We start from the raw sequence: 20,214 nt of genomic DNA on the forward strand, positions 1-20,214 counted from the left end.
AAAACACAGGATGAAATATTAGGCCCACTTAAAGAATTATTTAATCAGATACAATTAGGAGTGGGAATACCCCCGTCATGGAAAACATCTTTTATTTCACTGATACCGAAAGAGGAGCAAGACTGCTCTAAACCTGGTAACTATAGGCCAATTTCACTTTTAAATAATGATTATAAGATTTTTGTAAAAATAATAGCAAATAGATTAATGTTAGTTTTACAACAAAGAATTCATACTGATCAATCTGGTAAGGATTGCGGCTATTAAAATGAATGTGTTACCTAGATTTTTGTTTCTGTTCCAGATGATACCTATAATTAAAAAGGATAAAAATTTGGAAGATTGGCAGAGTGGGATTAATAAATTTATATGGCAGGGTAAAAAGGCGAGGGTTAAAATGAAAATAATACAGGATTCACGGGAAAGAGGTGGTTTAAGAATGCCTAACTTTAAACTATATTATGAAGCAGTAACCCTTTCAGTAATAAGTGACTGGTTTAACTTAACAGAGGAAAGAATTTTGAATATAGAAGGTTATGACTTGTTATATGGATGGCATGCGTACTTATTTTATGGAAAAAAAGTGGATAGGGCTTTTAAGAATCATGTGTTGAGAAGTGCTCTTTATGGTCTGGAATAAATATTCCTATAAATTAGATTACAAGATTCCTATATGGGCGAGCCCTAGACATGCAATAAAGAATATAAATATAGAACAGAAACAGGAAATGATTACATATAAAGAACTTTTGTATGCTGAAGGAGGTAGATTGCAATTAAAATCATTACAGGTATTAAATGAAGAAGGGAGGAATTATACTTGGTTTCAATATGGGCAAATAAGTGCTAGATGGAAAGAAGATCAAAAAATTGGTATAATGCAAAGCGAGGAAAATTTAATAAAGCAAATTAGAAATCAGACCCAGGAGCATATAAAGAGATTGTATAATGTGTTGCTTGAAATAGATTCGGAAAAGGATTTGGTAAAGGATTGTATGATAAAATGGGCACAGAATATTCAGGAACCAATAATGTTGGAAACATGGGAGAAAATCTGGGTTAGAAATGTTAAGTTTACAGAAGCACAGAATTTAAGGGAAAATTTTTATAAGATGTTTTATAGATGGCATTTAGATCCCAAAAAATTATCATGTATGTATCCTAATATCCAAGCGAAATGTTGGAGGTGTGATTGTGATGATGCTACATATTTTCATATTTGGTGGACCTGCAAGAAAATTAAGGTCTTTTGGATAAGAATTTGGTGGATTATTCAAAATGTACTGAAGAAGAAGATAAAGTTCCTGCCACAATTTTTCCTTTTGGGAATTATAATGGATTGTACAGGGATTGAGACTAAATTGATTTTGAACTTAATAACAGCAGCAAGACTGTTGATTGGACAATACTGGAAGAAGAAGAGATACCTACAATAGAAGAATGGATATTGAAAGTTATTAATTTGGCTGAGATGGCTAAAATCTCAGCGTTTTTAAAAGACAATACGCAGGAAAGATATTTAATTGAATGGAAAAAATGGATTGATTATCTACAAAATAGATATCAGATTAAGAAATATCAGATTGCCTTTGAATAATTAGAAAGTTATTTTATGTAATGGGGAGGGGGTTGGGAGACGAAAAGCTTTGGATGTGGTTATTTGGATTGGAAGGGAAAATTTTATTCTATGTTTGGTTTATGTATAACTTTACCTTGTGATTGACCCGGAAGCCGGGGGTGGGGAGGAGGGGTGTTTTTTTTTGTTTGGGGAGGGGGGGGGAAAAAAGGGGGAAAAATGTTTTTGTTTTTTTAAAACTCTTTCAATAAAAAAATAAAAAAAACACCTCTCCTGCGCAAGCTGCACTGGTTGCCGGTGGTCTTCCGGGTACAATTCAAGGTGTTGGTTACCACCTTTAAAGCGCTCCATGGCATAGGACCGGGCTATTTACGGGACCGCCTGCTGCCACCGATAGCCTCCCACCAACTTGTGTGCTCACACAGGGAGGGTCTCCTCAGGGGGAAATGTCGGGTGTTTGGCCCCCAGGGGGAAAGCCTTCTCTGTGAGAGCACCCACCCTCTGGAATGAGCTTCCTCTGGGGTTACGATTACTCCCCGACCTCCGGACCTTCCGCCTGAACTCAAGACCTTTCTGTTTTACCGTGCAGGGCTGGCCTAATACACTGCTGTTTTTAATTGGGGTTTTTATTATTTTTCTATTATAGTTTTTTAAATGGGGTAGCAAAATTGAATAAGATTTTATAAATGTTTTTTAATTCTATTTATAAAATTGTTTTTATGTTGGCTGTAAACCGCCCTTTGGGAGAAGGGCGGTATAAAAATCAAATAAATAAATAAATAAATAAATAAATAAATAAATAAATGTGGCCCAAGGATTCCAGAGAGCTGCCCAGTATATGGGAGAGAAGCAGGGGGGAAAGTGGAAGGCAGGAGCTGAAGGGGGCACTTTGTTCCAAAGGAAGAGGTCAGACAGAAGAGAAGGAAGCAAAAACATATGGACTACAAATCTTGGTCAGGGCAAAGCAATAGATGCAATCTACATAGACTTCTGTAAAGCTGTCGACTCAGTAGTACACGATAAACTTCTCCTAAAACTAAAATCCTACGGCATCTCAGGACCCCTCCACAATTGGATAACAGCTTTCCTATCAAACAGACAACAAATGGTCAAAATTGGCAATGCTCTATCAAATCCTGTTCCTGTCAATAGCGGGGTTCCCCAAGGCAGCGTTCTTGGACCAACACTCTTCATATTATACATTAATGATCTCTGTGACCATATTACAAGTAATTGTGTTCTCTTTGCTGACATTGTCAAACTATTTAACACCACCAACAATACAGCTATCCTCCAAAAAGACCTTGACTTTGTATCTGAATGGTCTAAAACTTGACAACTCCAAATCTCAACCAGCAAATGCTCAGTCTTACATATTAGAAAAAAGAACCTAAACACTAAGTACAAGCTGATGGACATTACCTTACTGATGACCCCCACCCTGTTAAAGATCTTGGAGTTTTCATATCAAATGATCTAAGTGTCAAAGCCCACTATAACTACATCACAAAAAAGGCCTTAAAAGTTGTAAACTTAATCTTGTGTAGCTTCTTCTCCAAAAACACTACACTACTAACCAGAGCATATAAAACATTTGCTAGACCAATTCTTGAATACAGCTTGACTGTTTGGAACCCATACCACATTTCTGACATCAATACAATTGAGCGTATCCAGAAATATTTTACAAGAAGAGTTCTCTACTCCTCTGAATAAAACAAAATACCTCATGCCACCAGACTTGAAATCCTGGGTTTACAAAACTTAGAACTACGCCGGCTTCGACATGACCTGAGTTTAACTCATAAAATCATCTATTACAATGTCCTTCCTGTCAAAAACTACTTCAGCTTCAATTACAACAATACACGAGCACACAATAGATTTAAGCTTAATGTTAGCCGCTCCAATCTTGATTGCAGAAAATATGACTTCAGTAACAGAGTTGTTAATGCTTGGAATGCAATACCTGACTCTGTGGTCTCTTCCCAAAATCTCCAAAGCTTCAACCAAAAACTGTCTACTATTGACCTCACCCCATTCCTAAGAGGTCTGTAAGGGGCGTGCATAAGAGCACCAACGTGCCTACCGTTCCTGTCCTATTGTTTCCTTTCGTTATATCCAATTAATATAGTTATTACATACTCATACTTATATATATGCTTATATACTGTATAGTTATTTCATGCTTATGCTTATATATACTGTGTGACAAAATAAAAAAATAAAATAAATAAAAATAAGTATGGTGTTACATGTGAAGAAAATGCACTGAGATCAGGAATCTGAGAGCACCTGGGCAGGAATAGAAGGCAGGGGAACATATTCTTGGGGTAGAGTTAGAGATTGCCAAACGAGGCAGATGATCTGGAGAAAGTCCTCCTGGATTAATTTCCAAATGTTTGTGGAAAGGAGACACAGTAATAACAGGCAAATTCAACTACTTGGATGTCTGTTGGAAAACCAACTCGGCTAAAATGGCCGGGGCCCAAAGTATTTTTCCGTGGCCTTGCCAGCTTTCACTTAGTAGGAGGCTGATGGAAAACAAGGAGACTGGATTGCAACCCCTGTGAAAGTAGAAGGATTCTTGCAAGGAAGTGATTCTCTTTTCTTAGGGTCCTAGAGAAAGCAGAACTGCTCATACCTCCCCCCAGATTCAGGAGATACCAATTTCAACAAGCTTTAAAAAGTACTAAGCAGCATCCCAAGGGCTGCCAGAACTGTAGAGGCCTGAACGGGGTGCAGGAGGCTTTGCCAAGACTGAGTGGCACAGGAAACCTTCCATCTTTGGTTCAGGATGGTATGCCATTTCCAGTGGTGCATCAGGTGTGCCTGTTCCTGGCCCGGAGAGGGGGGGGAGGGTCTGCTCCTGATCACTCATGCTGTCGTCCCCTCTCACTTGGATTACTCTACATGGGCTGCAGGTCCTGCTCCTGCTCCTAACTACATTAGCTTCCGGCAGTGGTGAAATCCACCCTGGTTTGCCACTGGTTCGCTGCCCACGCATGTGCAATGTCTGCCAAATGCACGCTGTGCATGTGCATGCACAGTGTGCATGCCAAAATTGCACTGCATGCACATACGCAGTGCACAGCAAACGCATGCTGCACGTGTGCACATGCGCAGTATGTGCCAAATGTGCGCTTTGCATGGAAAAAGGAGGTTTGGGAAGGTAAGTAGAACAGCGAGGGGGGGGGGGACAGCTGTGCCGCACAATTTAGATTCACTAGAGAGCTAGTGAATTTAAATCGCAGAGCACAGCTGATCATTGGAAATACTGGTTCGAATGAACCAGTAGCTTTTTTTTTACTACGGGTTCAACTGAACCAGTAGCTTTTATCACCACTGGTTCGCCTGGACCGGTGCAAACCGGCAGCATTTCACCGCTGACTTCCAGTGTGTTTGCGGGTACAATTCATGGTTCTGGTTGTCAACTTTAAAGCTTTTTCATAGCTTAGGCCTGGACGGTCCCTCTTCTATTGCTTCTACCCATCCTGTCTGCTCTAGTAGGAGAGGCATATCCTGGGCATCATCAGCAAGTGTCAGCTGGCAGGGCCCAGAAGGAGGCTCTCTTCTGCCAGGACCGCTGCCCTTTAGAATATCATCCCATTGTCTCAAATGGTCTAGGATCTCCTGTTTGATCAGGGGGTTTGAACAGAAGACCTGCAAGATCCCTTCCAAGTCTGTTATTCTGACACCAGACTAGATCTGACCCTGCTGGTCCTTCAAAATATCACTGAAATGTAGTTTTGTGCCCAGATGTGGGGCTCTGGGTGTATGAAAGAGCCCACTTCTTGCCTTTGTGATGGTCATGTCCAAGATGCTTCACTTGCCACATGATTTTATTTTCTGTTACGTATTTTATCTATTTTACTTTAAGCCATCTAAAGAGGCCTATGTGAGATTAACAGATTAACAGTTGAAAGGGACCTTGTAAATCATCTAGCCCAAGCAGGAAACCCTATTCCACTTCTGACAGATGGCAGTCCTGTCTCTTCTTGAAAGACTCCAGTGATGAACCTCCCACAACTTCTGAAGGCAACTTCTGTTCTCACTGTCGGGAAATTCCTCCTTATTTCCAGGTTGAATCTCTCCTTGTTCAGTTTCCATTCCTTGTCTGGCCTTCGGGTGCCTTGGAAAACAGCTTGACCCCCTCCTCTCTGTGGCAGCCCCTCAAATATTGGAAGACTGCTATCCTGTCTCCCCTGGTCCTTCTCTTCACTAGACTAGCCATGCCCGGTTCCTGCAACTGTTCATTGCATGTTTTAGCCTCCAGTCCCCTAATCAAATCAAATAACCAGATAGAAAATTAACACAATTATCAATGAGAGTACATCAAAACCTCTGTTGTTCTGAAATATTAAATGGTATATTGCAAGGCTATGTTTTATGTGCACTTCAACATATTTATAATGATGAGGGCTTAGAAAACAAGATTATATTTGCAGATGTCACAAATGAAGGAACAACAAAAACACTTTAAAAGATAGCTCAAAATTCAAGAGGGTCTTGATAAAGTGAAAAGGTGGATCATGTCATCCCTAATCCCTCAACCGTTCATTATATAGTTAGGCTCCAGATCTCTTACCATCTTGAAGATTATCAGGGAAAATTATGAGGAAGCAGATTTCAATTGGAGGTAGGAGGAATTTCTGAGTGATAAGAGACATTCAATGGAACATAGTCAGGAGAGGTGAAGTCCCTGTTGCTTCAATTCATTTTGGCAGATATTATTGAAGATGCTTTAGAAATGGATCCTGTACTGGGGAGTGGAGGGAGCTCCTAATTGCCAAGGTCCCTTCCATTGCATTCTATGGTTCCATCTTTATATAGTGTAGTCTTATTTCATTTTTAATTCGATAACTTTCTTAATAGACGATGGGAATGATTTTCATAGATCTGGACTTCACCAAAGCGTTTAGTAGGGTATGCTGTGAGAGGGATCTCGGACTCCAGTGGACAACCATTAAATATGAGCTAGCAGTGTGCTGCAACTGCCAAAAATCCCAATCATGAGAAGTTACAGTACTGCTTTATACTGCACTGGTGAGCCAAACTTGGAATTCTGCATCCAGTTTTGGTCACCATGATACAAAAAAGATGTTGAGAGTCTAGAAAGAGTACAGAGAAGAGCAACAAAGATAATTAGGGAGCCTAATCTAACCTAGGCTAAAACTTATGATGAATGGTTGCATATGTCCAGTCTAGTAAAGAAAAGGCCTATAGGTGACATGACAGAATCTTCCAATATTTGTGGAATCAATGGAACGGCTCGCCTTCAGATGTTGTTGGGGCGACATCACTGGACGTTCTGAAGAAGAGATTGGACAGCCATTTGTCCAGAATGGTATAAATTCTCCTGACTGAGCAGACGGTTGGCTTAGAAGACCTCCAAGGTCCCTTCTGACTCTGGTTATGATGTCATGTTGATTAGCAAGCGAATTAAATGGGATCTGGATGGCACGATAATTGAATGGATGGCTCAAGAACTGTAGTGTCTTATCAATTGTTTCTCATCAAACTGGGCAGGGGCATCCAGCAAGGTGCCCCAGGGCTCAGGGCTACTTGTCAAGCATTAAGCTTTGGATAAGGAGGTGGAGGGAATACTTGTCAGATATATAAATTGAATGACTGGGTTAATACTGGAGAAGACAGAACAGAACTCAAAACAATTTGGATAGCTTAGAGCAGTGTTTCATGCTAGTTGGGAAATTCCGGAAGCCCACACACAAAATGGCCATAACTGAGAAACACTAGCTTCGAGAAATGAATTGAAAGCAACAGAACAATGTTAAATGTTCCTCACCTGAAAACAGAAGTCAAACCCTTGGCTTCTAATGAAAACCTTGGAACAGTAATGGATAGCAAAATGAATTGCAAGCTGTGCAATATGGTGGCAAGGCAGGCAAATCTACTTTTGGCCACCTCAATCCAGACCGTTTCCAAAGCTCTGAGAGTCCCTGTTCCTTTGTCCAAGTGAAGGTTGGACAGGCATTTGTGTGGGATGCTGTAATTTGGATTCCCTTCTCAAGGGCCCTCCAGCTTGAGGGCTCCCGGAAGTTTATGCCCACGGAAATAAAAAGGGCAGCCTGAAGGTCTTGCTGGAAGCAGGTCTTTCTAGCAAGAGCTTCAGCGGCCACCAGGCAGGACCTTGACAAGGAGAAGCCTGCCCTCGGCTGTGGGTTACTCACCTGTGGAGGGCTTGCTCGGGAGGGCAGGGCCATACTCAAGAGGGGTCCTGGGGTAAACTTCATTGGTCTGCTGCATCGTGCTCAGCTTCAGTTTGTCCCCTCGCTCTTGCCAGCCAAAGAGCAGCTTCTCCAGGGGGCCCTTTTCCTGGGAGAGGGTGGCCAGCAGGCTGGCGTTGAGCTGAGCGAGCTCCCAAAGGAATCCTCCTTCGAACTCCATTTTTTCTTCGCTATCTGATTCCGAGAAGCCGTAGTAAATTGGTGGCAGCTTTTTCAAATAAGGTCTTGTCTGCAGGATGTATTCATATGTGATTGATGGGTTTTTACCATTTTGGTTCCAAACCTGGAGGAAACGGGGGGGGGGGGGGAATGCCACACCCTTGTTATATAAAGCGAGGGAGGGGACACACCTCTTAACAAGGCAGAAGCTCAAAGGCCCCAATTCTGCCAAGCGGAGGAAGACACAGACCCAAAAGCTAGTCATCTCTGGGGGACGCAGGGTAATAACAAGCTTGTCAGGGAGAATGTCCACACTGCAATGGCTCCCCACCCTTGAGGGGACCTGGGCAGCCCCGTCGGGTGAACCTGTTGTCAGCGTTCCAGAAAACCCCCTCCTGCAGAAAAGACTCCAAAGCAAACATTTTTTCAAAGTTCTTTTACTAGCATAGGTAACCTTGCACAACTGGGGAAACTCCGAATCTGGGAGATCTGGGTCTTCCCCCCAGTGAAACACACTCCAAAACCACCACCCCCTGACCCCTCTGCCGATCACGTGCTCCAATCGCCAACTGTCCCATCTCGAGACATCACTCCGGCCACTCCTTCTCCAGATGCAGGCTCGGCCTGACCTTGACTGGCAGGAAGAAAGTTATTATGTCTAATGGCCCCTTCTACCAAATCCCTCCCTCCTACTTTCCCACACATTGGAAAGTGGCAGCGCGGAAGCCTCCGGCCTAGGATGGCTTCCAGAGCTGACACCTGTCTTGTCCTCGGCTCTTTCACAAAGTCCACTGGGCACAAGGAGAATCGCAAACATAGAACTGGAGGACCAAGGAAAGGTGGGCTATTAATTCTCTGCACACTTTCCAGAATCCTGAGGTACATCCTAGGGGTACCTTAGGGGCGACTGAAGGCTGCCCCTCCTCAAGGCAAGATCTGTTAAAGGCTTTTGGGTTGATTGTTTAGTTTGGTCCAGGTTTATATGTCACCACTGTCCTACTCACTGTGAGTGGCTAACAGCCACAGAGTAAAACCAGACCAAGCAATAAATTATAGTAATTAATACCCCACCCTTCCTTGGTCTAAAGGTTTATCCCAGGCTCTGAAGGAATAACAAAAGGGGAGGGATCCAGATCCCAAGGCAGGCTGTTCCACAGGAGGGAGGCCTTTCAAAGACAGCCCAATGGAAAGTTGACACCCTTCCCCTTATGAATTGTGACCCTCAGTTTCCTTAGCAAGGGTGACATGAGTCATAACTACCTAGCTGTGCCAGACTGTCCTCCCGATAGTTTCCACCCATTCTGCCAGATTCAGTAGCAAAAGCATGTTTTGGGTCTCCTCAGCCAACAAGGGTGACTTGGTGAGTCCTAGGAGCCATGCCTTCCCCATGGAACAGCCTCCCTCTGAAGAGACCTATGGCCCCATCTATGCTGCCCAGTTCTGGTCCCCACAATTCAACGATGACTCTGGAATATTTGCAGAGAAGTTCAGGAATGATAGTGAGGGGCTTGTAGATTGAATCCTGTAAAAGTTTCTTTAGAGCTAAAGGGAGACATGATAACAATCTTCTGATGCCTCACGTAACCTCCGAGGGAAGAGGAGGCAGATTTCTTCTGTGGAATGCAGGAGAGTAGGAGAAGAATCGGTCTGTGGAAGCTTTACAGATCCAAACTCAAATTAAGGAGAAATTTCCTGACTGTGAAAGCTATTTTTTATTTATTATTATTTATTAATCAAACGTTTATACCGCACCATCTCCCGCAGGACTCAGGGCGATTCACAGCCATATTAAAATACAATATAATAAATAACAATATAAAACCCAATTAAAGCTAAATATTAGAATAGCCAAATCACTAAAACGGTAAAAGTTTTGGTGACCATCTTTAAAGCGCTCCATGGCATAGGGCCGGGCTATTTACGGGACCGCCTACTGCTACCGAATACCTCTCACCGACCCGTGCGCTCTCACAGACAGGGACTCCTCAGGGTGCCGTCAGCTAGGCAGTGCCGTCTGGCGACACCCAGGGGAAGGGCCTTCTCTGTGGGGGCTCCCACCCTCTGGAACGAACTTCCCCCAGGACTCCGTCAACTTCCGGACCTCCGAACCTTTCGTCGCGAGCTTAAAACACACTTATTCATTTGCGCAGAACTGGATTAGTTTTTAAATTTATATTGGTTTTAAATGGGTTTTTATTATTTATATTGCTTTTTAATTCGGCTTTGTAGAATAAGTTTTTTAAATGTGGTTTTAGTGTGTATGTCTTTTACTTGCCTGTGAACCGCCCTGAGTCCCTCGGGAGATAGGGCGGTATATAAATGTGATTAATAAATAAATAAATAAATAAATAAAGACCGGTTAAAAACCCATTTAAAATTTAACTAAAATATTTTATTCTTAGGCTAGTCCAGCTCGCTGAAATAATAAAGTCTTCAGTTCACGTTTGAAGGCCTGGAGGTCGGGGAGTTATCGTAACCCCGGAGGAAGCTCGTTCCACAAGGCCGATGCTGCCACAGAGAAGGCCCTCCCCCTGGGGGTTGCCAACCTATATTGTTTGGTCGACGGCACCCTGAGGAGGCCCGCTCTGTGGGAGCGCACGGGTCGTTGGGAGGCAATCGGCGGCAGAAGGCGGTCTCGTAGATATCCCGGTCTTAAGCCATGGAGCGCTTTAAAGATGGTGACCAAAACCTTGAATTGCACCCGGAAGGCCACCGGCAGCCAGTGTAGGCCGCGCAGGATGGGTGTTATGTGGGAGCAACGCGGTGCTCCCTCTATCACCCGAGTGGCCGCATTCTGGACTAGCTGGAGCCTCCTGGTGCTCTTCAAGGGGAGCCCCAACAGCAGAACAGCTTTCCTCCTAAAGCTGCCATCACTGGAGGTTGGAAGCAAAACTTGGATCCCTGTTTGTCTGGAATGGTTGGAGGATTCCCATCCAGGGTAGGATGTTTGGGCTAGAAGGCCTCCAGAGTATCTTCCGACTTTATGATTCTACAATGCATTTTCTATGTTCACATACTGGTAACAAGACGGGCAACATTCATGCACTGAAAAGTATTCATATGTTCCAAGAAACAAAACTTACCATGATGTTTAAACCCTGGTTGGTAGGCCCTTGTGCGACAATATATTCTATGCCGGTCTCAAAAATGTCCATGGGTCTCCTGTATTTGAAGACGGTCCCTGCAATATTGAAGTTTTGGGGGATGTCTACTCTGTAATCCCCATTGAAGAAGTAAGAGCCACCTTCATCTGCAATGGCTGCAAAATTCAAACGAGAGGCCGTGATTTGTACGGTAGGAGTTATTGAAATGACATCTTCCTTCTTTTCTGCCCTGGTCTCAGACCCTGCGATGCTATTCTGTGGAACAGCCACTGGTCAGGCCTGAATGAAATAACACCCCAACTACCCAGCCCATTGTGGGAATCTGCATCATGACCAGGGAATTGTGATCAGTGTTAACAAGAGGAAGTTGGGAGGCAGGTTATTTTTTTGAGGAGAAAAGAGAAAAAGCCACAGAAACAAGAAAAATGTCAAGCAAGCAAGCAAGATAAATTTGGAGATCTTGTGATCATGAAGCCAGGATAGGCTGTAGATTTAGGTTACAAAATGAAAATACTTTGCTTCCTAAGAAGAACGCAAGAAATAAATGTTTTATTGGTTATTGCCCCAGGTCAGGGATGAAATGCTCCCGGTTCGGACCGGATTGCCCGATCCGGTAGGGATGGTGGCAGTTCATTCGGAGAACCGGTAGCAAAAATCCCTGCCTGCCCCCCATGCCCAGCTGAGCCACGCGATCATCAGAGTTTTGGGTTTTTTTACTTTTAAAAGCATTTTTTCTTCGGCTGAGAAAATGCTTTTAAAGGTTAAAAAAAAGCCTCTGATGATCGTTTGGGTGAGCTGGGATCGTCAGAACCCTTTAAAAGCATTTTTTCTACAACCTCTTTGGCCGAAGAGATTGTAAAAAAATGCTTTTAAAAGGTTCTGGCGATTAGGCAGCTGGGATTGTCAGAACCCTTTAAAAGCTTTTAAAAGGCTCCTCTGGCGATCTCAGCTGAGTTGCCTGATCAACAAATTTTCCATTTCATCCCTGTCCCAGATATAATACAAACCCAAAACATCAGCAGATTTCTTCCGTTCCACTATCTGGATATCTGTTGCTCCAGCAGGAATGTGAGTCACCAAAGAGTATCCTGCAGAACAGCGCATGGATGAGTAAAAAGCAAATCACCAGGGCTGGCTAGACTCGCCAAAAGGAGGGGATGGGACCCTCCCACTGCTTGGCCTCCCTACCCAAGGCTGAACTTGCTCAGGGCCAAGGCCGTCCCCAAGGTCCCCTCCTGCCTTACCAAGCGGAGCATTTCCCTTCCGGTAGCTCCCAGTTACGTGAGTGCAGCTGCTGCCGTTCCCTCGGCAGACCCCGCATTTATCCAGAGCGTGGGGGGAGAACAGAACCCCATCGCATCCGATGGGCTAGAAGCAGCAGAAGAAAGAGCGCCTTGAGAGGCAGCCGGAGCAGCTACAAGATTTCTGCGGGCAAGAGGGTACCAAAATGCTTAACAACCTCACATTTTCCAGACACGCACACCCCTCGGAATGAAGAGGATTTGCAGGAGGTGCCATCCCGGGCCAAGACCATCAGCTGCCTCTGCCCGTCGGTGGTGGTGCAGTGGAGATCACAGGGCTTGCTGGAGATGTGAACATAGTCATCTGAAGGGAGAAGAGGAGATGCTAAATGGAAATGCTAAATAGTCAGGGCAATTACCAATACAATTTTAAAAAAAACCTCAGACAGTGTTATAAAACCTTTGAAGTCTGATACATGGAAAATGTACGTAGGAGGAGTTTGCTGTCAATCCTGTCAGCCTTGCCAGGCGGACCAGACAAGAAACAGCCAGATGAGCTCATTCTAGTTTATTTTAAAGCTACATAAACAGAATCACGAATGCCTGAAAGTACAATTCTCCTGCTGTCTCCTTTATAGTTTGAGCAACTAAGGGAGGGTCTCTTCTGACCCTTTGGCCTCTCCAGCTGCAGGCTATGTGGTCTGTTTTCTAGGCAGCCTCTCTTCACCCCGTCTCCCAAGGTCTTTCCCACAAGGTTTTTACAGATCTTGAGAGTCGTGACAAGGTCCTCAGGGCTGTGGCCTCAGTCACCTATGTGCCGGACCCTTGCCCCCCCTCCCCCCCAGTTGGTCAAGGCCTGCCAGGAGGATCGTCTAGATGGGTCCAAATGGCGGTTAATGTCCTTTTGAGGAAGGCGTGGTTGTGACTGCCTTGAAGGTTGGGAAGATTTTACCTTGTCCTCAAAAACCACTTTTGGAGCTGACTATATTGGATAGCTTCCATTAAGTCCCCACTATTTCCTGTCCAGGATTAGGGTGAGGATGAGAGTGGTTAGCTTTCAACTCCATGAAGCCCTCAATGAGGTGGATTATCTGGGGCCCCTGCAGTTGGGATTCAGCCCAGGCTACCATTTAAGACTGCCTTCATTGCCCTTGGGAATGAGCTCTGGAGGGCTTGGGTGATCCCAGGATCCTGGCCTTCTGGGTGTCAACACTGAATCAAACCTGGCAGAAGCCATTTTGTGCTGCTTCATAGTTGCCATGCACTATGGGGGGAGGATGAGGGGGGAATAGCTAGACCGTCTCATAGACAAAATAAAGAGCTCTCCCGTGGGAACCAAGGTCATCCCAACAGGTGGCAGTAGGAGGAGGCAGGAGTGGTTGAGGGAGCCTGCCAATTGCTTTGATTGGACAATGTGACCTGTGACACCTGGGGTGGGAAACATTTGCTCTTTTAATTACATGGTAACCGTGGGAAACTTTTAGAGTTGGTTTTCACTGGCTGTGCCAATATGATGTGTCCAATAAACATGTTCTCTGAGGAACATTCCTGCCCTGGAGTTCTGATTTCTTTGGATGCGTTACTCAGAATGCTGACACCTTTCAGAACCATTCTTGACCAGCTGTGAGGTCAGGCCCTGCTTTGCAAGGGTTCTCCGCCTTTCGGGGCGGGGGGAGGAGGAGGTCCAGCCAGGGCTGGTATATGGTAGAGGTCTAGTCCTGGGCTGCTGCAGGGCTGGGTCTCTTGCTGCTCCTTTTCAAGGTAGCAATGATGACTGATGCCTCAGCACAGACGCATCCCATGCGTTGACTTGACCTGTTCCTGGACTCGGAGGCCTTCTTCATGGACTCTCACATGTCACTTCTTGGATGGACTGTTACAATTTGTTCCCCCAGGGCTGCCCTTGAAGACCTCCCAGAAATTACGACTAGTCCAGAATGTGGCAGCTGGTGCAGTGCTGGGCACCCCTTGGTTTGCCCATGTGGCATCACTGCTGTGTGAGATTCTTTCCAGGTGCAATTCATGGTGTTGGTTATCAGTGAATGGCACAGAGGCAGCTGATTTGCAGGCCCCCTGCAGACCTCCCTGAAGATAATGGCCATTCCTCCAGATTGGATGGAGTGGGCCATCTCCACTCCCTTCCCTTAAACATTCCCATCTAGGGTCTCTATTCTCCTTAGCCACCATTACCCAAAGTGGAGACTCTTCCCCTGGAGAACAGGCAGGGCCCGCCCACTTCAGCTTCCTGAAAGCGCCTTTCCCACCAGATGCTGGAGCCAGCCAGGGCTTGCAAAGGAGAATGGAGGGAGATGTGAAATCAGGTGCCCGTTTCATCTTACTATTTTGCTGTTGTTGTGAGCTAGCCGGTGGTATTTTACAAAATGGGTAGCTACATAAATCTTTAAAATAAATAAACAAGATGACAAAACACATGGCATCTTGCATCTTAGAGCAGGAAAGAGCCTCATTCATTTTAAACCTTCAACATCGCTTTGTGCTGCGAAGACCAAAGACCGCCACTTGCTTACCTGGATACAAAGGTTTCCAGTGGAAGGTGCGCCCGTTGTAAACCCTGGAGTTGAAGGAGGAGCATTGCTCCTCCCGGAAGCTCCTTCCACTTGGAGGACACTGCTGGAAGGAAGAGAAGCCGGGTGAGGCCCTGATGGCTCCTGCCCTGATGGCTCCTCACGCTGCCCACCTGCCTTCAAAATCAAGCTTGGGCATCACAATTAAAGGGGGGATACACAATATTTCTCAGCTTGTGTGTTCTGCGGCTTCACAGAATCCATATCTTCCCGTAGGAAGCCAAGCAAAATCTCTAAATAGAGAGGTGTTAGTACAGGTAAACTTTGACATATGATAAATGACCATTCATTTAACAACCAAAGTTACAACAGAGGAGAAAATAGTGACTATCATTTCCACCACCTTCAACTTGGCGCCTTGCTGGCATTCTGCCATCAATCGGGGAAGTGGGGAGGGGACAACAAATGGGCAATAAAGATGTATGCCTTTATGGAGGGGAATTGGGAGGAGGGAATAGATATGTGAGAAAGAACAGAGCTGTTTGGAATCCGGTTCGTGCTAGCACTGGCATCTTCAAGGCCATCTACTGGGAGAGTGGAATTTCACCAGCACAAACACCTCAGAGTTTCTCAAAACAGTGGTGCCGGATTGGCTACACATGGGGACTAGGGGAAATGGGTTTAGTTCTGTATAAGCACATGGAAATTTCAGATTCCGCTTGACTTTACTGCAATCAGCGTCTCTTAGTAGAAGTGCCTTTTCACTTCAACCAAATGGAGTTGAGAGTTTCACTTTCCTGAGGGATCAGACTGAAGCAGCATTGCGGGATCACATGATCTCCATCTGTGACCTTCCCGGCGGTCTCCTAACAGGCAAAGTCAATGGGGGAAGCCAGATTCGCTTAATAACCACATGACTGGCTTAACAACTGTGGCAACTTGCTTAACAGCAGCAAAAAAGTCATAAAATTAGATATGACCCACTTAAGGACTGCATCGCTTAATGACAGACATTCCGGCCCCAATGGTTGTCCTAAGTTGAGGACTGACTTTACTCTCACTGATGGAACTTTTGCCGGCCAAGTTTCTTCTCGTTCCAGGCAAATCCCACTTGAGGCTTCCTCACCCCCAACTCTCTTACCTGCACTTCACACAGCTGGTATCTTTTGGACATCCCATTGCAGGTTTTATTAAGAAATCCTGTCACCAGCCTCCTTCTAAATACAAAAGGACAGATGGTATGATTTTCAATTTTCATTAAACCATTTTAAATAAAAAAGGACAGCATGGGAGCTCATCTCCCATTTTTATCACTTCTAGCAGTTACGTTATTTCAGGACTAAAAACACATTCCTGTTAAAGTGTTTTTCAGTCTAATTTCTGGTTAGAGAAGATGTCTTATTTTAATCCTGCAAGTACGGCCCCAGTGAGTTGGAGCTTCCTCTGTATAAGACTCTCAGGATTTAAGGGACTCAGGGTCCTGCAGAGAAGCCCCCAGCCCTCTCATTCTTAAATAGCCAAGATGCAGCACTGTTATCTAAATTGCTGTATTCAGGAAGAAACACCACAAATGTATTAATAACTACAACAGAGGCCAAATTAACGTTTCCTTTTTAGAATTTTCTTCTTCTGCAGCCCATAAATGGAAAAAGAGCCTGCTCCTTTTTATGTGTTTAACTTTATTTCCCACCTAACTCTCAAAGGCTCACCACTAAGAGCATTGGTCTACCTCTGCTTTGGTTTACTGCAACAGGTCAAAAAGAGAGAAAAAGATGAGAAGGACGATGGAAATCAGGCAGGGATGAAAAACCCAGCCCACATGATCCAAAGGGGGCTTCCGTTCACCCCTAAGCCTGAGACAGGGGGAGACCCGGGGCTCCCAAAAGTCAGCAGGGCACTGGGCCATGTTCCAGAGGGAGGCCCTGCCCCACAGACAGGCTCTCAACCGGAGGAGGCCGGGGCACACCAACCCTGCCAGGCTGAATCAGCTGGAGACAGGCCGTCCTACGGGAGACAGGCCGTCCCTCAAGGAACCTGTTGTGACCCAGGTTCCTGGACCCGGACTCCTGGACTCGGATGATTCAGAAAGTGAGGGAGAAGACCTGGCAAGCCCTGCTTCTCTTGAGCCCTTTCCCTCCCTGGCACCCACTCAAAGGGAGGAGGAGGGGCCGGCAAGGCCTGATTCTCTGGAGCCTTCTTCTGATTTGGCAACGCCCCAAGAACAGTTTTGGAGTGATGCAAGACTGCGCAGACGTGACCGGCGCGCGCAGCAGAAGCAGTGTTGGGATAAAGCCAAGTCATAATTGTCATGCAGTGACATCTGCAGAGACTATAAATAGGAGGCGGGACTTCCTGGTTTTTTGTCTTGGACAAAGCAATGAATTTGCGCGGGCAAACTGTATCAATGGAGGGAAGAATATATTCGTGAGTAACTCTGGCCTTATCTATAATTTCCTCGTTATCTCCAGAAACTTGGCAGGCCCGTGGGTAGACATGGCCAGGATATATATCTATGTAAATAAAAGGAGAAAAGGAGGCCTCTGACTGACTCTTTGCTGGGAGTATTGGGGGAGGGAAACAGAACAGAACCAGGCCAGGTAGAAATATAGGCTACACCTGTATCTACCTACTGAGACCAGCACCTAACGAACTCAGAAGGATGCCGTGGGGGATGAGATCCTCAATCCCATATGAAACTGGATTTAAATGGGTTGAGGTCATTTGTGCAGCGAGCCTTCTGGTGGGCTCTTCCTCCAAGCACTGACTAGGATGGGAGGGTTGAGCGGTAATGATGTTTTGGCCTGGTGCCTTTTGGGGGGGGGGGGCGAGGATATGTTTTTAACTAAGTTTTATGTTATGAGCTGGCTAGAGTCACTGTATGAGATAGGTGACCATACAAGTCCCATAAATAAAATAAAAACCTAAAATAATGAAAATAAAATACTTCAACCAGGATCTCAAATCTGGGATGGCAAGTTTCTGAGAGGCCCAGTCAGGCTTTGGTGAGACACGCCAGGTTTTTATTTATTTATTTATTTATCAAATTTATATACCGCCCTATCTCCCGAAGGACTCAGGGCGGTGTACAGGCATTTAAAACACATAAATACAATGTAAGAAATATAAAAACAGTTAAAAAACTTATTCTAAACGCCTATTAATTTAAAATTAAAAATATAAAATAAAAGCCAATTTAAAAACCAGTAATTTAAAATTTAAAATTTAGCTCAGCCCTGCACAATTAAATAAATGTGTTTTAAGCCCGCGGCGGAAGGTCCGGAGGTCCGAAAGCTGACGAAGACCGGGGGGTAGTTCATTCCAGAGGTTTGCACCCTCATTCATGAGAAGACTGCTTAGAGAGGTCTGTAAAGCACTGCAAAGCGGTATATAAACCTAAGTGGTATTGCTGATGATCAGCTCATGGGCACAAGCAGTCTTGCTCCATTCCTATCTGGCATTGTGGGAGCAGAAGCCAAGGGCTGGAAAGGATGACAATTTTCAGGCAGTAGACCTGGTCGCCATTTCCTGGTTAAGCCAAAGCCTGACCTTTTGGCAATGGTTTCTGGCAATGGTTTCCCTAAACCTAAACCAAGCGATTCACTATCATTAATCATTTAGCTTTATCTGAAAATCTCATCTGTTTGCTTGCTCTCATTAGCATGGCCTGAGTTTTTGATTTGGTCCTCTCCTTTTCCTATTTCTCTTTACTTGCCCATTCTGGCTGTGGGGCAGGCTGCCCGTGACCAGAACCTATTTGTGCAGCCAGCAGTTTTAGAGGGCATGACCACCCAGATGGTTGGTGGGGTGGACCCAAGGCAATTGGTTCCAATACTTGAGGGGCTGCCACAGAGAGGAGGGGGTCAAGCTGTTTTCCAAGGTACCTGAAGGCCAGACAAGAAACAATGGTTGGAAACTGAACAAGGAGAAATTCAACCTGGAAATAAGGAGAAATTTCCTGACAGTGAGAACAATTCAGCCATGGAACAGAAGTTGCCTTTGGAAGTTGTGGGAGCTTCATCCCTGGAAGCTTTCAAGAAGAGACTGGACTGCCATCTGTCAGAAATGGTGTAGGGTCTCCTGCCTGGGGGGAGGGTTTGGGCTAGATGACCTACAAGGTCCCTTCCAACTCTGTTATTCTGTTAAAAAACTGACTTGGACAATAGCAAAGACCCCCCGCAGCATCATTCCAGCTGCTTCTGCATGCAAAGATGCTCTGAACCCCAAAACGCACATTCAGGAAGAGACTGCAACGTAGCTAGAGTGAGCCACGATAGATGGACGAAGCCATCAAGGTTACCTCTGTTGCAGGCAGTGTCTTTCTTGGAAGCGGATTCCTCCACCACACGTCCGAGTGCAGGCGGCCCACTTGGTCCACTCTCCCCACCAGTAGGCCGTGACATCAGCTTTTTCTTCTAGGCTGTTGGAAGCTGGCACGTTCTCCTGTTTGCCATCAGGAAGCAAAGAAAAAAAGGCACGGTTGAGGATACAGATACTTGAAATATATAACAAAAATATATCGAAAAGGAGGAATCTTCAGGAAACAGGGATTCAGGTTAGACTCGGTGACTCCTACATCACGGCTAACTTGCACTAACTGCAAACTGCAGTTGGCTAACTGCAAAATTTTCCAATCAAGTTGCTGCTGGGGAATTTCGGGAGTTCTTCTTAAAGTCCAGACTTCTTAAAGTTGCCAAGATTGAGAAAAGTCTATTAGATATATTGTTCTTTAAGATTGATTAATCTCTGTTCTAAGGATTTTGGAATTTCATAAATTTATCCAGTAACACTGGTTGTAAGAACTTGCTTGTGAATTCAGTGTCTATGGAGATTCTCAGTCCTCCAGGTCTTGGTTGTCCGAAAGGTGCTTTTTTCAAGAGGCAACTGGACTTTCTGGTTTTCCTTTGAAGACGTTTCGCTTCTCATCTAAGAAGCTTCTCCAGCTCTGGCTGGATGATGGGGAATGGAAGGATTTATACTCCTTGCAGATAGCTGGTCATTTGCATTCTGTTGTGAATTCAGTATTCGATATAAATATTTCTTCATTCCTAGAAATGTATGATCATTTTAAAATAAAATATATTTATAAATATGAGTTCTTGGAAAAATTATAACCAAATATTAGATATAATTTATAATGAGTATGCAGTGCCACTCCCGGGTAAGGTCCCTCACATTTGCTGACATTCTAGAAGCCTGGTTTTATTTCAGTGAGACTTTGGCCCCGATAGGTTGGGTTACTCGTTTTTTTCCTTATTGCCTGCGATAATCCCCCTTTCATTCCATCATCACCAAACAGATTGGAAGATCAGCTTTTTTTAAAAAAAAAACTGCTTACAAGAGAAGAAAGTCAGATGCCCTCAT

The 20,214-nt window shown here is 44.8% G+C and overlaps 1 protein-coding gene across 5 annotated transcripts in view; it reads right to left on the reverse strand.

Annotated features, from left to right (window-relative positions):
- ADAMTSL2 (ADAMTS like 2) overlaps positions 1 to 20,214 on the reverse strand; it is an 81,034-nt gene that overhangs the window by 31,865 nt on the left and 28,955 nt on the right. For all 5 annotated transcript variants that reach the window (XM_058159321.1, XM_058159319.1, XM_058159317.1 and 2 more), the window contains exons 3-10: positions 19,151 to 19,293; positions 15,995 to 16,070; positions 14,857 to 14,959; positions 12,547 to 12,692; positions 12,332 to 12,455; positions 12,095 to 12,175; positions 11,067 to 11,242; positions 7,768 to 8,107 (exon numbers count right to left, since the gene is read on the reverse strand). In XM_058159321.1, the coding sequence (XP_058015304.1) occupies positions 7,768 to 8,107; positions 11,067 to 11,242; positions 12,095 to 12,175; positions 12,332 to 12,455; positions 12,547 to 12,692; positions 14,857 to 14,959; positions 15,995 to 16,070; positions 19,151 to 19,293 (1,189 nt within the window). The remainder of the gene's footprint in view (positions 1 to 7,767; positions 8,108 to 11,066; positions 11,243 to 12,094; positions 12,176 to 12,331; positions 12,456 to 12,546; positions 12,693 to 14,856; positions 14,960 to 15,994; positions 16,071 to 19,150; positions 19,294 to 20,214) is intronic.

Source organism: Ahaetulla prasina, chromosome 16 (genome assembly GCF_028640845.1).
Source record: "Ahaetulla prasina isolate Xishuangbanna chromosome 16, ASM2864084v1, whole genome shotgun sequence".
Lineage (NCBI taxonomy): Eukaryota > Metazoa > Chordata > Lepidosauria > Squamata > Colubridae > Ahaetulla > Ahaetulla prasina.